This window comes from Vipera berus (genome assembly GCF_964194415.1).
Source record: "Vipera berus genome assembly, chromosome: Z".
Taxonomy (NCBI): Eukaryota; Metazoa; Chordata; class Lepidosauria; order Squamata; family Viperidae; genus Vipera; species Vipera berus.
The window spans coordinates 108,252,509-108,268,547 of record NC_138205.1 but is presented as its reverse complement, the minus strand read 5'-3'; the positions used below and the strand labels follow the sequence as shown (position 1 = coordinate 108,268,547).

General features: G+C 40.9%; 1 protein-coding gene across 1 annotated transcript in view; it reads right to left on the bottom strand.

Moving 5' to 3' along the window:
* ITGA8 (integrin subunit alpha 8) overlaps nucleotides 1-16,039 on the bottom strand; it is a 157,891-nt gene that overhangs the window by 74,079 nt on the left and 67,773 nt on the right. Inside the window, exons 14-15 of the mRNA XM_081346360.1 lie at nucleotides 8,960-9,005; nucleotides 3,690-3,797 (exon numbers count right to left, since the gene is read on the bottom strand). Coding sequence (XP_081202486.1) covers nucleotides 3,690-3,797; nucleotides 8,960-9,005 — 154 coding nt within the window. The remainder of the gene's footprint in view (nucleotides 1-3,689; nucleotides 3,798-8,959; nucleotides 9,006-16,039) is intronic.

Here is a 16,039-nt window from a genome sequence, read left to right as displayed (position 1 = left end):
TTGCCTGATTTTTAGCTCCTGTCCATCCAGTAATTTGAAAGCATGCAATATTGCAAGTACACAAATGGATACCATTTTGATTAGAAAAAAACTAGCTGTGTTCATGTGTCAGAAGGCAGACGTTGCAGCTGGATGCAAGGCATCGTGACACAAGGTGAGGCATAACTGGCGGAGGAGCCCAGAAGAGCCAGCAACCCAAGCACCACTAGTTAATTGATGTAAAGCTAGTTTGCCTGCCATGGTGCATCAACGATGGATGCGCAAGCATCAGACAGAATGAACTAGCAATCTAGGTTGTTCGGACTGCATTGCATCAGAGTAGATTTTCCTGATATTGTAAACCATGTGCTAAATAAATTCTATAGAGACTAAGAGCCATGGTGGCACAATGTTTAGAATGTAGTACAGCAGGCTACTTCTGCCGACTGCTGGTTGCCAGCAGTTCAAGTCTCACCTTGACTCAGCCTTCCATCCTTCTGAGGTCAATAAAATGAAGACCCAGATTGTTAGGGGCAATATGCTGACTCTGTAAACAGCTTAGAGAGGGCTGTTTTGCACTGTGAAGCGGTATATACATCTAAGTGCTATTGCTATTGTTATCACTAACTTAACTTGAATTCAATGTTCAGCTTACTACATCATCCAAACTTTAAATACTTTTTTATGATTTCTATGTAGGTAAGAAAACAAAGTTCATACATTTTAGTAACAATTCCCCATCTGATTCAAAACAATATTTTCTTTATACTCGATACTATTTTTACATTATAATTCAAATCTTTAGATTTCTTGGCCTTTTTAATGGTTCATATGATTTTTCATTCATTTCATCTTGAAATGTCAATCAAAAGGCATTTTGCACAAGTTGCACAGCTGGCTAAGAGATACAGAAACCTATCCCATGGTGTGGAGGAAATATTTGTCTCTTGGATTTTCCCTAATAATTGTTTGCATATGTATAACTTCAGGTTATAACAACTACAGAAAAAAATTACAGAATGAAAAACTAGCAGCTGTTCTTCAATCATTTGAGAAGACTGGGTTAATTTTTTTATAGTAAGAGATAACTCTCCAGGGCACTGTATTTTATAATGTAATAGTACACTATAACCATCTATCAACTATTGTATTCATGTAACACTTCCACTGATACATCGATCAGAAAAATCACATTTAAACAATCTTTCTCTCATAAAATCCAGTTCAAAAATGCTAGAAATCAGAATGTAATTGAGTTTTTCCTACTTATGTAGAAAAAAAAAAGAATTCTGACATGGTTAGATGAATTGAACAATATCCAGCTGTAGTCTCTCACAAATTAAATTCTTTGCAAATTAAAAGTATATCATAGAAATATATTTGAAACTATATAGCTATTTGTGTGGAAATACGTGTTTTCTAAAGCATAAATGTATAATTATGTTCAAAATGTATTTAAAAAAAGTAAACCCACCAACATGCAATGGAATATTCCATCAATTTTAACTCTCTTATTATTTTAGCTTGTTATCTGTAAATTACGCATCGGTATATCTTCATCTTCAATTGCTTGGCCTCAAAATGTGTTGGATTTCAGTTCTCATAAGGCTACACTGGTTGTGCAACATAAATCTAGAGCAGGGGTTCCCAACCTGTGGCTGTGTGAAGGGATGGCTAGTGCATGCATGTGTGTGGGTGCATTCACCCCCCACTCGCACTAGTGCCACCCTGAGCATCCTGCCGGCACTATGACTGCCGAACATCCCACTGGCACTAGTGCCACCCCAAGCGTCCTGCTGGCACTAGTGCTACCCCGTGCATCCCGCCAGCATTAGCACTGTCCCATTAACAGCATTTGTGCTTGCACGGCCGTTTGCATGGGTTCATGCGCTTGCGCATGGCCCATTTGTGTGTGTACATGCATGCATAACGATGCCTGTCTCCCTTTCCAGGCTGCCAAACCAAAAAGGTTGAGACCTAGAGAAAATCGGGTTGAGGGAGTTTGGTACAGAGTTATAATGTATACATTTGTTGCTTCAAGCTAGAATTTCATAAGATTGCACATGTCTATAGCAGTAATCCTATACAATCTACTTTTTAGAGGTGATAAGTTACAGTTGGGTAAATAAAGAAGCAATTAAGCACAAATAATTAAACTATATTTTTCAGCCTGCCTTGAAGAAGTATTTTGCAAACTAGACTAGGCAAAAGATGGAATAAAAATCAATGGCACCTATTTTAAATCACTTAAGATTTTCAGATGATGTTGTTTTCTTCTCACAAGACTCAGAAGAGCTACAAAGACACATACAAGAGCTACCCGAAGCAGGAGAACCATTTGGCTTAAAAATAAACCTGAAAAACAGCCAGGTTATGTTTAATAAATTCACTAAAGATAGATTTTTTACATATATATCTGGAGAAGAACTAGACGCAGTAGACCACTACATATACCCTGGCTAATGGATCTCAATGGAAGGTGGTACAATAAAGGAAATTGAAATGTGGTTGGCAGGCATTTGGCAAGCTTAGCATAATTTGCAAGAAAAACCTCCCTCTATGCCTGAAGAGAAAAGTTTTCAATTAGTGTGTGCTACCTGCTCTAACATATGCCAGTAAAACATGGACACTAACCTCACAATCTATACAAAAGCTGCGAGTGACGCAAAGAGCCATGGAAAGATACATGCTTGGCATTACAAGACAAGATAGACCTGCACATGGATTAGAGAACAACAATATCATCAAGAGAGTAAAAAAAAAATGAAATGGAAATGGGATGGTCACATAGCAGGAAGAAATGATGTCAGGTGGACCAAGGTAGTCATAGAATGGATCCCATTTGATAAAAAGCATCCATGAAAGAGACTTAAAACAAGATAGATTGACAACATCAGCAAGTATTGCGGCCCAATTGGCAAAAGAAAACTCAGGACCGTATTAGTTGGAAACATGCAGAAGAGGTCTTCATCCTGTAGTGGATAGACAATGGCTAAAATGATGATGATGAATTAAACTATATCTGTTTCCATAGAAGGTATATCTTTCCATAGTTTGTCGGTTGTTTAAAAATTCAAGCGCTGATTATTATGTCTTATGTACAGAGTACTAACCTATACTAAGCACAGTGTGATCCTTAGACTTGCATTTAAGCTTCATGTACAACATGGTCAATTTTTACTGAACATTATGAGGTTGCCTCAGTGGTGGGATTAAAACATGTGAACAACCGGTTCTGTGTGGATGCTGCTTCCGGAAGTCCATTCTAGGCCTGGGCAACAAAAAAAATAGCTACTGGTTCTGCCGAAGTGGTGTAAACTGGCTGAATCCCACCACTGGGTTGTCTTCAATGTTGCATTTATTCCAGAGAAATATTTAAAAAACAGCTTCTGATAATGATATCCTGCTCTGACATCAGCCATAGCATAGAAAAACTTAAAGAAGAAGTGGAGAGACTTGGCCCCTCAGGCTCACTAAGAGTCGGACATGATTCAATGTATAACATTGTCATCAGGCTTTGCATAAGATTTCTTTGAGCTTCTGTTCAAGCATGTACAAACTAGGATTATAAACTGGCCAATGCCATAATGTGGAGATTGTGTAGTTTTGAATTAGCTTGGTCATAAATGTAAGAACTCAGTGAGAAAAAACATTTTGCAAGCAAACCAAGAAAGCTTGTCTGCAAAAAGTTTTTTATTTTTCCAACTTACCAGGCCACTAAGGTCATAGAACCAGGAAGCTGACAGGTTTTATTTTCTGGATTTACAATCACTGGGGAGAGAAGAAGCTGAGCATTTATCGTCACAACTGGTCTTGCTCTGAAAGGCAATTAAAAGTAAATCAAAACATATTTTATAAAAACACAGAAGAGAAGACAAAAGGTGACTTTTTCAGTTTCTGTGGATGTTCATGAAATTTAGAATTACAGAAAATATAGATTGCACTTTATGTACACAATAAACATTCAAAACACCAGCAGGGACATGTACACAAAATACACACATGAAGATAAGACAGATTTGTCTACAGGGATGAAGCACAAAACTCTGCTTTCAATGTTAATGATTCACTCATTATTATTATTATTATTATTATTATTATTATTATTATTATTATTATTATTATTATTATTATTATTATTATTATTATTATTATTATTATTATTGGAATTTCTATACCGCCCTTCTCCCAAAGGACTCAGGGTGGTGTACAGGGCAATAAAATACAACATACAAAAGTTAAAAGTGAAATTAAATTAATTTAGCCCTAACAATAAATAGTTAAAAATAAACCCAAACCCTTAGTCCAGGCCGGCCTGTTCAAAGAACCAGGTCTTCAGATCACGGTGGAAAGAGCGAAGGTCGGGAGCCATCCGCAGCTCAACAGGCAATTGATTCCAAAGGGCTGGCGCGCCCACAGAGAATGCTCTCCCCCTGGGGGCCGCCAGCCGGCAGTCCCTGACTGACAGCACCCTGAGGAGGCCCTCTCTGTGGGAGCGTACTGGACGAAGGGAAGTTGATGCCGGCAGCAGGTGCTCCCGTAAGTAATCCGGACCCATGCCATTTAGGGCTTTATAGGTCATCACCAGCACCTTGAATCTCACCCGGAGGGCAACTGGAAGCCAATGCAGCTCGCAGAGAAGAGGTGTTACATGGGACTATCAGGAAACCCCCCATCACAACTCGCGCGGCCGCATTCTGCACCAGTTGAAGCCTCCGAGTGGTCCTCAAGGGCAGCCCCATGTAGAGAGCATTGCAGTAGTCTATCCGAGAGGTCACGAGCACATGGGTAACTGTATGCAGGGCATCCCGGTCCAGATAGGGCCGCAACTGGTGCACCAGGCGAACCTGGGCACAAGCCCCCCTGGCCACAGCTCCTATGTGGTCTTCCAGACTGAGCTGTGAGTCAAGGAGGATACCCAAGTTGCGAGCTCTATCTGTCTGCATTGATAGCATCTTTCTCTGATTTCTTTTGATAGCAGTTAGCCAAATACTCTACAGAAAAAGATGCACAAGTAGAAGATGGTTGTTCTTCTTATTAAATCTTATTAAGATTTAAAACAGCAGGGGTTTATTTTAACAAATAAACAAATAAAATATATGCATCACATTCCGACAAAGTTCAAAGCCAAATTGTAAGGCTGCTGTTCTCAACTGTGTATCACAGTGCCTCAGGGTGCCACAGCAAACTCACAGGAACTCAGTGATATCCAACATCTGTCAGACACAACACAACCTTTAAACCTAGAGACAACCATGAAAAATTATTGGGATACTAAGGGAATTGTAAACCAAGAAAATTTGGGGTTCTTTGCCACAGTGTGTTACTTTATACAATTCTAACATGGTAAAATATAAAACAAAATTAGTGCAAACCTATGCATATTTACTCATATATAAACCTGAGTTCAGTGATATGCTGTAGATTAGAAACTTGAATTTAATAAATGGAGAACCATTTTATCAAAAAGTATATATATTGATACATTTTATCAAAAAGTATTTATTTAATTAATGGAATTAAATAAATCATGAAATCATCTAAAACCACCCTTTGATGTCACAATGAATGACATTTGAATGAGAAAAAACCTAAAATGTTGTGTTATAAAATAACTAAGTGTCTGCAACAATGTCTGAAGTTTTTATAGACAAGTTTATAAATAAAAACTGCATGACTCTGTAGCAATCCAGGTACAGGCATCAAGTGTGAAATTCTTTTTTCTCCATCCAGATCCCTACAGCCTCTATGTACTGGACTGCAATGACAGCCAAAGGAGGAAGTAGCAGGAGGAACAAAGCTAAACCCAAGCACTTAATGCAAGGTTTGGAGTATGACCTGTCCTTGGCATATCCTGGCCTGCCCATGTTCTGCACTGTTTCTTCTCAGAATAAGAGAAGATCTGTTTTGCAACACTATCAGAAATATGTTCTGTGTATAGTGCTTCTATTCTTCTGGTCTATGAGTAATTGGCACTTACTGATATTGGCAAGGGGATATGCCACTTTGTTTAGAGTTATCCTCACCTACAGAAATTCAAAGTTTGCTCTTTCCTTAGCATGGTTGTAGGCTGCAGGAAATGATTTGTTGGACCTATTGTGCCCCACAGTTTTGGGAACCCAGCTCTGGAAGCAAGCACTGATTGATTTAGGTTACTTAAACGGCAGGGGCTTGATTGTACCTTCTGGATGTCCAGTACAGCACTTTCTCAGATGTCATTTGGGATTTCTTCTGAACCTTACATCCTCAACTGGTTTTATAAGTTCTTCTACTTGAGTAGTGGGCTGGACTAGAAGACCTCCAAGGTCCCTTCAAGCTCTATTCTATTCTAATTAGGCTCAGTTATGTGCAATAAATTTGCTGCTATATCTATGGCTATCATGCTAGTGCTTACTCAAAATCAGTTTGCAGAGTGACCAAAGCATTACAGAGGAGGGAAAGATATTCAATATTTGCCCCATCCTACCTAGTGAAGAGATCAGGCTCTTAATATGTGTAAAACTGCCTCAACAATACAACATTCCTTCTCAAACATACAGAGAATTTTTGCTCTTTTTACTACATTTTATCTCTGTGATTAACATACAAGAAAAAAGGACCATTTTTTCAGACTGTTTTATGGTATAAAATACATGACAGATCTTAAGCCAAAAGAGAAGAAGGATCATGACAGAAAGAGCAACTGGAACAGACAAGACTATAATAAGTGAATTAATTGTCTCCTTTTTGTTAACCTTTTGAAGAAAATTATAAAGAAATTATTATGGGATTCATTTCCTTAATAGCATAGAAAGCGGACTAAAAAAATAAATACAGCATAAAATTATAGCAGTAGTTAAATTCTTCCATGCACACAACAGTGTAAAATCAATTTAAATGCTAATTATAACTCATCAACTTTTTCAAACATACTGCAGCTTTAAACTGTAAAGATCCCTGTTATATAACTGTATATACAATTACTCTTTGATGATTATACAGTCTTACAAATCCAATAAACCCAGTTTTATTACTATTATTCCAAAGTAACTGATTTGCTTCTACAAAATAGAAATCTTTTTCAGAAATATTTTGGTTCTGTTATGAGTTCAAATACCCCGTATATACTTGAGTATAAGCTGACTCGAGTATAAGCCGAGACCCCCAATTTCACCCCCAAAAACTGGAAAAAGTTGTTGACTCGAGTATAAGCTGATCCGCCGTTCTGCAAGCCTCTGCCGCCAGCAGAGGCTCGATACGCCATTTTGCAAGCCTGAATACACAGGAATACCCTGTGTGGCCGCGGCTCTTGGGGAAGCCCTGGCTGTCAGCTTCCTCGCTCCACGCTGCCATTCGGGGCCCGCGCGTTCCCCGGGCAAATCGCGGCGCCCAGCAGGCGAGGAAACACGCCCGCTCCAGTCGCCCCCCCTTCCCTCAGGAGACGCGAAGCAAGTGACCGCCCGGAGCTTACCGAGGACTTGCTTCGGTGCTTCCAGGATCGCGCGCACCTCTCCCAAGCCGCCGCCGTCCGGAGACCTGCCGAAGTTTGGGGAGGTTTGGGGAGGTGCGCGCGCACCTCCCCAAACCTCCCCAAACGTTGGCAGGTCTCCGGACCTCTGTGCCCTGCCTGCCTGCTTCTTTCCGCAGCGGAAAGAAGCAGGCAGGCAGGGCGTGGAGGAACGGAGACCCGGCGACGTTTGGGGAGGTTTGGGCGCCTCCCCAAACGTCGCCGGGTCTCCGTTCCTCCGCGCCCTGCCTGCCTGCTTCTTTCCGCTGCGGAAAGAAGCAGGCAGGCAGGGCGCGGAGGAACGGAGACCTGCCGACGTTTGGGGAGGTTTGGGCGCCTCCCCAAACCTCGCCGGGTCTCCGTTCCTCCGCGCCCTGCCTGCCTGCTTCTTTCCACAGCGGAAAGAAGCAGGCAGGCAGGGCGCGGAGGAACGGAGACCTGCCGACGTTTGGGGAGGTTTGGGCGCCTCCCCAAACCTCCCCAAACGTCGCCGGGTCTCCGTTCCTCTGCGCCCTGCCTGCCTGCTTCTTTCCGCTGTGGAAAGAAGCAGGCAGGAAGGGCGCAGAGGAACGGAGACCCGGCGACGTTTGGGGAGGTTTGGGGAGGCGCCCAAACCTCCCCAAACGTCGGCAGGTGTCCGTTCCTCCGCGCCCTGCCTGCCTGCTTCTTTCCGCTGTGGAAAGAAGCAGGCAGGCAGGGCGCGGAGGAACGGAGACCCGGCGACGTTTGGGGAGGTTTAGGGAGGCGCCCAAACCTCCCCAAACGTCGGCAGGTCTCCGTTCCTCCGCGCCCTGCCTGCCTGCTTCTTTCCGCTGTGGAAAGAAGCAGGCAGGCAGGGTGCGGAGGAACGGAGACCCGGCGACGTTTGGGGAGGTTTGGGGAGGCGCCCAAACCTCCCCAAACGTCGGCAGATCTCTGTTCCTCCGCGCCCTGCCTGCCTGCTTCTTTCCACTGTGGAAAGAAGCAGGCAGGCAGGGCGCGGAGGAACGGAGACCCGGTGACGTTTGGGGAGGTTTGGGGAGGCGCCCAAACCTCCCCAAACGTCAGCAGGTCTCCGTTCCTCCGCGCCCTGCCTGCTTGCTTCTTTCCGCTGCGGAAAGAAGCAGGCAGGCAGGGCGCGGAGGTCCGGAGACCTGCCGACGTTTGGGGAGGTTTGGGGAGGTGCGCGCGCACCTCCCCAAACCTCCCCAAACTTCGGCAGGTCTCCGGACGGCGGTGGCTTGGGAGAGGTGCGCGCGATCCCGGAAGCACCAAAGCCTCGGCCGCGCACAAGTCCTCGGTAAGTTTTTTTTGTTGACTGGAGTATAAGCCGAAGTGGAATTTTTCAGCCCAAAAAGTGGGCTGAAAAATTCGGCTTATACTCAAGTATATACGGTATAGTTTGAAAGAATGGGTTTATGAAAGAACAGTTTTGCAATGTCAAAAATGTTTTACATATCTATGTTTTTTATTAAAAGATTAAGAGTAGAGAGTAGGAATATTAGCATTCCATACCTGTAAACAACTACCTTTCCAACTCCAAATGCACCAACAATTAGATCTGTGGGGAAAATACATATACACATTCTTAGAACAGCTGTAAAATAGTTAGGATAATAATTACAATTGACATTATTGATATGAAAATTAATAAAACTACTAAATGTACAGCTATAGTATGGAAGCACAACAATTCACAGAAATTCATTTTTCTAAATTTATCTTAATTCAGATTCCAGGCATATTTTTAAACTCTCATTCCTATACAAACACATACATTCTTTTAATAAAAAAAGGTAATGACCCAGCTTCTACTGAAGTATCAAAGTATATTTTACTCCTCTTCATTATTTGTACCATTTCTTATCCATACTCTTTTCCATGCTTAAAACAATAAAACAAAGAAATCAAGCCACAAAAGTCTCTCTGTGGTACACTGTCTAAACAACTAGGATGGCTAATAGGTTGGCCCAAATGGAGGTCTGGATGCTGGAGAAACATTAAGACCAAGATTTGTAAAACTAATAATGGATGGAAGACGATAAAAATATAAGTGGTGTAGTAGACTTCAGGCTGAAATAATTCAATTGGTTTTAACAAAGTTGTTTTTATATAATTTCATCTTTTACTATTAAACAAGGTACAATACTTAATAAAACAATATTTTTTTAAAAAAATTATTTAAAATAATTATTAGGAATACTGTATTCAAAACATGTATCTTTGTGCCTTTCATAAATGTAAAAACTCCACAGAAAATAGACTGATTTCCTTCTTTAGCTTGGTCTGGCTAAGGACTACTTTAAACATCCTGAGTGCCAAAATCATTAATGAGTTTTATAAACATTTTGAATTCTGCAAAAGAAAATAATCACAATCAAGTGTTCAAGTTGTCCACATTATCAGAAGTTTGGCAGCACTGCTATCCTAAAAATAGATGTTTTGGGAAATACTGTCGTACTTCTTCCTAGAAAATACCAGACACAATTTGTTAGCTGAAAGCAAAATGTTTGACATATGCAGAATATTTTCAGCAAAATAAACTATTATATTACTAAATGTCTATGGAGATTCTCAGTCATCCAGGTCATAGTTATCCCAAAGATGCTTTCCCCCCCCCACAAGGCAACTGGACTTTGTTTTTCTTGAAGACGTTTCACTTCTCATCCAGGAAGCTTCTTCAGCTCTGACCGGATGGTGGAGAATGGAAAGATTTATACTCCTTGCAGACAGCTGTTCTTTTGCATTCTTTTAGTGAGTTGTTAATGCTACCTGGAGGCTTATCTGTGTCTTCAGGGTCAGCCTTCTTGGAACTGTTGAAAGGACTGTATTGTAGACTGGAGATAGATGATGTCAGAACCCGCCCCCTCTGTTGACATAGATGGCCTCTTTGACCCCTCTTTCAAACCAGCCATCCTCTCTGCAAAATGTGAACTTTGATGTCTTCTTTTGAAAAAAAAATGGACATTTCTCTAGACATTACGTAGATATTATATAATATAACCTTTTGGGGTTAACAAATGTATCCACTGGATTTTTTTAAAGGATTGTTATTTAAATTCACATTAGGAATATTAAAAAGATAAGCACAATGAGTATATTAAAATACAGGAGTTCCCGATCACCACCACGGCATATACAGTTACATTATGCTTTCTATAGGTCTAGATTCCACTTTTCTTTGGAGAAGGGGCTGGCCCAATGCCTTTAGAAATCTTTAGGAACCTGCTTAATCATTATTTTCTGCCCCAGGGTGCATCCATTATTGTAGCTTTATTGTATTGCTTTTCTGTATCAAACTTTATGCAATACAGAAAACTAGTCTATGCTGATCAGATTCACCCAGCACTGATCCTGTTCAGTGACTGTGTTTGCCAAGCTAAACCATAATACAATTGGTGAGATTTGTTTGGTTTTATCTTCTTTTCATTCACTGTATTGAAAGATCAATCTATCTTCTAATATTTTTTCCACACAGGACTTTTACTTTTTCTTCCTGTACTAAGGGTTTTACTTCCCATTTGTATTTATTTTTCTTTCCACTTTTCTTCCTACAACAAAAATATCCTTTATTGGCCAAGTTCACTGGACATACAAGGAATCTGTCTCTGGTGCATAAGCTCTCAGTATACATACAAACAACAAAGTAATATATCAATAGGAGAAGGTAGTAGGAAAGTTGAGAAGGATAATAGTAATACAGCTCTATTACATGGGTAAATATCCTTACGCATAAGACAATGTTGTGGGTGTTCAGCAGAGTAATGGCACTGGGGAAAAATTGTCCTTGTGTCTAGTTGTTTTGGCATGCAATGCCCTATAGCAGTGTCCCAAGCGGAAGAGTTGAAACAGTTTACATCCAGGATGTGAGGTGTCTGTACATATTTTCTCAGCCCTCTTTCTGACCTATGCATATACAGGTCCTCAAAGGAAGGAAGGCTAGTTGCAATTGTTTTTTATGTAGTCCATTGAAGTCTGTACCTGTCATGTTTTGTTGCTATACCAAACCAGACAGTTATAAAAGTATTAAATGACAGATTCAATCATTCCTCTGTAGAACTGTATCAGCAGATCCTTAGGCAATCTGGACTTTCTGAGTTCACAAGAAAGAACATTCTTTGTTGTGCCTTTTTAATAATGGTTCTACCACCTCTTACGATATTAGGCAACACAGTATATTATAGAGTATATACTGTGTATATGTATATGCAGGGCTTTTTTTTCTCATAGAACGCTCAGAATGGCGTTCCGGCACCTTTTTTTTTTTGCAAAAAACCCCAAAACCTCCCTCTATTGGCTTTCAAAAACCTATTGCAGGGGTAGGCAATCTTGGCTCTTTTATGACTCGTGGACTTCAACTCCCAGAAATCCTGAGCCAGCCACGTTGAGGGAAAAGAGAGGTTTCCAAGCTGAGCCATGCTGGCTCAGGAATTCTGGGAATTGAAGTCTTTGAGTCATAAAAGAGCCAAGTTTGCCTACCCTGCACTAGAGGAGGACATTAAAATTATTTACAAGGTTACTTCTTTAGGAACTAAACTTTTAGAATCTAAAACAGCTAATTCAAAAAAGCCAACAGGAAAGAACCTCACATTTTTCATCTGCTTCTGTCTTTTGGAAGGTAAAATTAGATAACAAAATAATCTATTTCCTATGTTAACATCTCTGCAATGAAATCAATAAAGGTAACAGGAAAGAAATGAGAAACATTTTTCTCAATGTAATATGTCTAATTTAGCTGATGCTAGAAAAAATAGTATCTTTTGTACATACTCTTGAAAACTATTTTGAATCAATAACCATCTATTACAACTAAACCGCTTTAAATTAAACAATTCTTAAGAATGAAATATTCTTAATTTGGACTTTACTTTTACTGTTTGGACTGTTGTGTGTTTTGAATAATAGATTATTTAGAATCAAGTTACGTTGCACTTCAGTCTTTAAATAATTAACCTAGTATATACATAACAATATATGATGTTTTCCATGGTGAGGTTAACATCAATAACAACATTTATTAAAAAGGCTAAAATAATTTCTGGTGGTATTATCTGTACATTAAAATTTTGTTTAGTCACAATCTTTCACTTTTCACATTCTGGACAAGCAGTGGTCATGTATCCTAGCAAAAGATGTTATATATGTGCATAAGTGTAGTCAGTAGCATATGCCTTTTTAAAAATATCAAACATGCAAAGAAACAAAAATAAGTCCAAAATATCTGTATTACGTCCAGAAATGCTAACTTTGCAACCAATATTTCTCATCCATAACTATGGCACCCTAAGGATACCTGCATACATGCAAATGCTTCTCTGGGATCAGTAACGCAGCAGGGATTGCTTTTTCCTTCCAGTAACAGATTGCTGGGAAACACCAAACATGGCCTTGAGAATTCCAATGTTTGTTACAAATTTTTCTGGATGTGGTTGGAAAGAGGCCTAGAAGTGCCAGCACAAATACATCACACTTGCTGAACGTGCACACGCAACTAATTACAATCTTCAATTATATGTGATACCGTATTTTCCGGCATATAAGGCGACTGGGCATATAAGACGACCCCCTACATTTCCTGTTAAATTATAGGGTTTGGGCTATACTCGCCGTATAAGACTACCCCTCTTCCAACGCACACCAAATAAAAATTAAAAAACATCAGATTTGATTTTAATATGGTAATTTTAATTCAAATGCTTATATTATAATATTATAAATATTATTAAATTAAATTAAAAAATGACATGCAGGTACTTAGTAGGAAAACTGTCACTTATAAACATAAGGCTGTTTGTCAACAAACATGTAAACATAAAACAGTGCAAGTGGATTAAACTTTAATAAAAATAATAATAATAATAATAATAATAATAATAATAATAATAATAATAATAATAATAATAATAATAATAATAAGTTGGAAGGGACCTTGGAGGTCATCTAGTCCAACCCCCTGCTCAGGCAGGAAACCCTATACCATTTCAGACAAATGGCTGTCCAGTCTCTTCTTAAAAACTTCCAGTGTTGGAGCATTCACCACTTCTGGAGGCAGGTTGTTCAACTGGTTAATTGTTCTAACAGTCAGGAAGTTTCTCCTTAGTTCCAGGTTGCTTCTCTCCTTGACTAGTTTCCATCCATTGCTTCTTGTTCTGCTTTCAGGTGCTTTGGAGAATAGCATGGCTCCCTCTTCTTTGTGGCAGCCTCTGAGATATTGGATCACTGCTATCATGTCACCCCTCACCCTTCTCTTTGTTAAACTACACATACCCAATTCCAGCAACCGTTCCCTATTTTCCTAATTCACTTTTTCACTTTTCCTAATTCACTCTAAAGCTTTCCCTGTGCAGAGCCTTAAGTAACACCAGCTGCCTGCAATTAGTGCAGGTTCACATCCCACCAGGCTCAAGGTTGACTCAGCCTTCCATCCTTCCGAAGTAGGTAAAATGAGGACCCAGATTGTTGGGGGCAATAAGCTGACTTTGTAATAATGCTGCTTGGGGGGAGGGGTGAAAGCCCTAATAAGCAGGCATATACATAGAATGAAGGCTATTGCTAAGCGTATTGATTTGTGCTTTAAATTGTAAGCTGCCCTGAGTCTTCGGAGAAGGGCAGGATATAAATGGGATTTTTTTAAAAAAGACCAAATGGGAGATCCACTCCATGTTTTCCAGCCAGCCCGACCAGTTCCTGAGTCAAATGTGTCCTTAGAGCTAAGCAGCTGCTCTGGCTGCGGCATTCCCCACCTGCCTTTCAAGTTGGGATAGACTACAGCTGCTCTTCAACTTTAGAAGGAAAGACGCACTGACCCCAGCCTGTAAGAAATCACAGACTGCAGCTTCTTCTCCAATTGGTCCCGCTTTCCCTGCGCAGACTAAATGGGAGATCCTCTCCAGGTTTTCCAGCCAGCCCTGTCCCTAAAGTTTCAGCACCCAGCATATAAGATGACCCCTGACTTTTGAGAAGATTTTCATGGTTTAAAAAGTTGTCTTATACGCCGGAAAATACAGTATATCTAAAATGAGATGGGCTCTCTCAACTGCAACTTGCAAACTGTTCCGTTTTGCAGCAAAACAATCCAGGACAAGCTGATCAGCAGAGGTTAGAGAGGACTCATTAACACAATTTTTGGGAAGGAAAGAAACAGGACAGTTTAACATCTTCCCGCTGATGTTATGTTATGTTACATCTTCTGGGAGTTGAAGTCCACGAGTCATAAAAGAGCCAAGGTTGCCTATGCCTGGCCTATTGGCTTTTGAAAGGCAGGAACTTTGCACCCCTCCCTGCTGCCCAACTACACCATCTCAACTAGGTAACTAAGTTATTATTTGCAAATAGGATGGCAATAAACAATTTAGGCTGCATTTGCATCAGGGCTTTTCAACCTTTTCAGAAATTGTACCACTTTTAGAACATGACAATATTCAAGCACTACCAGAGCTTAACAAGGTGTCAAAAACCTGATGACTAAAAAAGGGGGGGGGTATTTTGGGTTTCATTGGTTAGATTCATTTATTGTTATAGAAATGGCTAGTTTATAATGTTATAGAAAAGCAAAAAGTTGAGGTTCAATGTTAATGCTTCCTTCTACTCCTGTAACAGAGGAAGTCAGAAGTCAGTGCCTTTTCTTTTTCCCTTCTCCCCCTCCCTTTTCCCTTTTTCTCTCACTTTCTCACTTCCCCCCCACTCACTCACACTTTGCTCACAAAAGCCTCCAGTCACTCTCACTCACTCCATCTCTTTCAAAGGCACCTCGTTCAGTCTCTCCCCCACTCACTCCGTCTCTTTCAAAGGCCTCTTGCTCGCTCCCTCACTTACTGCCCCGTCGCTTCCAAATGCCATTTGCTCGTTCACTCACTCACTTACTGCCCTGTCGCCTCCAAACGCCATTTGCTCGTTCACACACTCACTTACTGCCCTGATGCTTTCAAACGCCATTTGCTCATTTACTCACTCACTTACTGCCCGTCGCTTCCAAACGCTTCTAAATGCCACTTGCTCGCTCGCTCACTTACTGCATTTGGAAGCAACGGGGCAGTAAGTGAACGAGTGCCGATGCTGGAGGCCATCAGCTGTTTGGTGTCGGACACCGCTGCCACGAGGAACACAGCTCTGGGTCAGGGTTCAGAGCAGCTCCAGGTGGGGGCTCAGCACGGGCTGCGGCGTGGCAACTGTGGGGAGGGGAATCCCCATGGCAGCTGTGGTGAGGGGAATCCCCGCGGCATGTGGCTCTGAGCCACAGGGGCGGGGGTGCAAAGGACGGGTGGCGACGCCATAGGAAGACACCGGCATCGCTCCCAGTTACAGCACCTCTGAGTTCTGGCACCTTTTTTTTTTTAGAAAAAAAGCACTGTGTATATGTATACTATATACATATATATAATAGAGCCATGGTGGCACAGTGGTTACAATGCAGTACAGCAGGCTAACTCACTGCTCACTCCAGGAGTTTGATCATGACTAGCTCAAGATTGACTCAGCTTTCCATCCTTCCAAGGTCGGTAAAATGAGAATGCAGATTGTTGGGGAATATATATTGACTCTGTAAACCTCTTAGATAGGGCTGTAAAGCACTATGAAGTGGTATGTAAGTCTAAG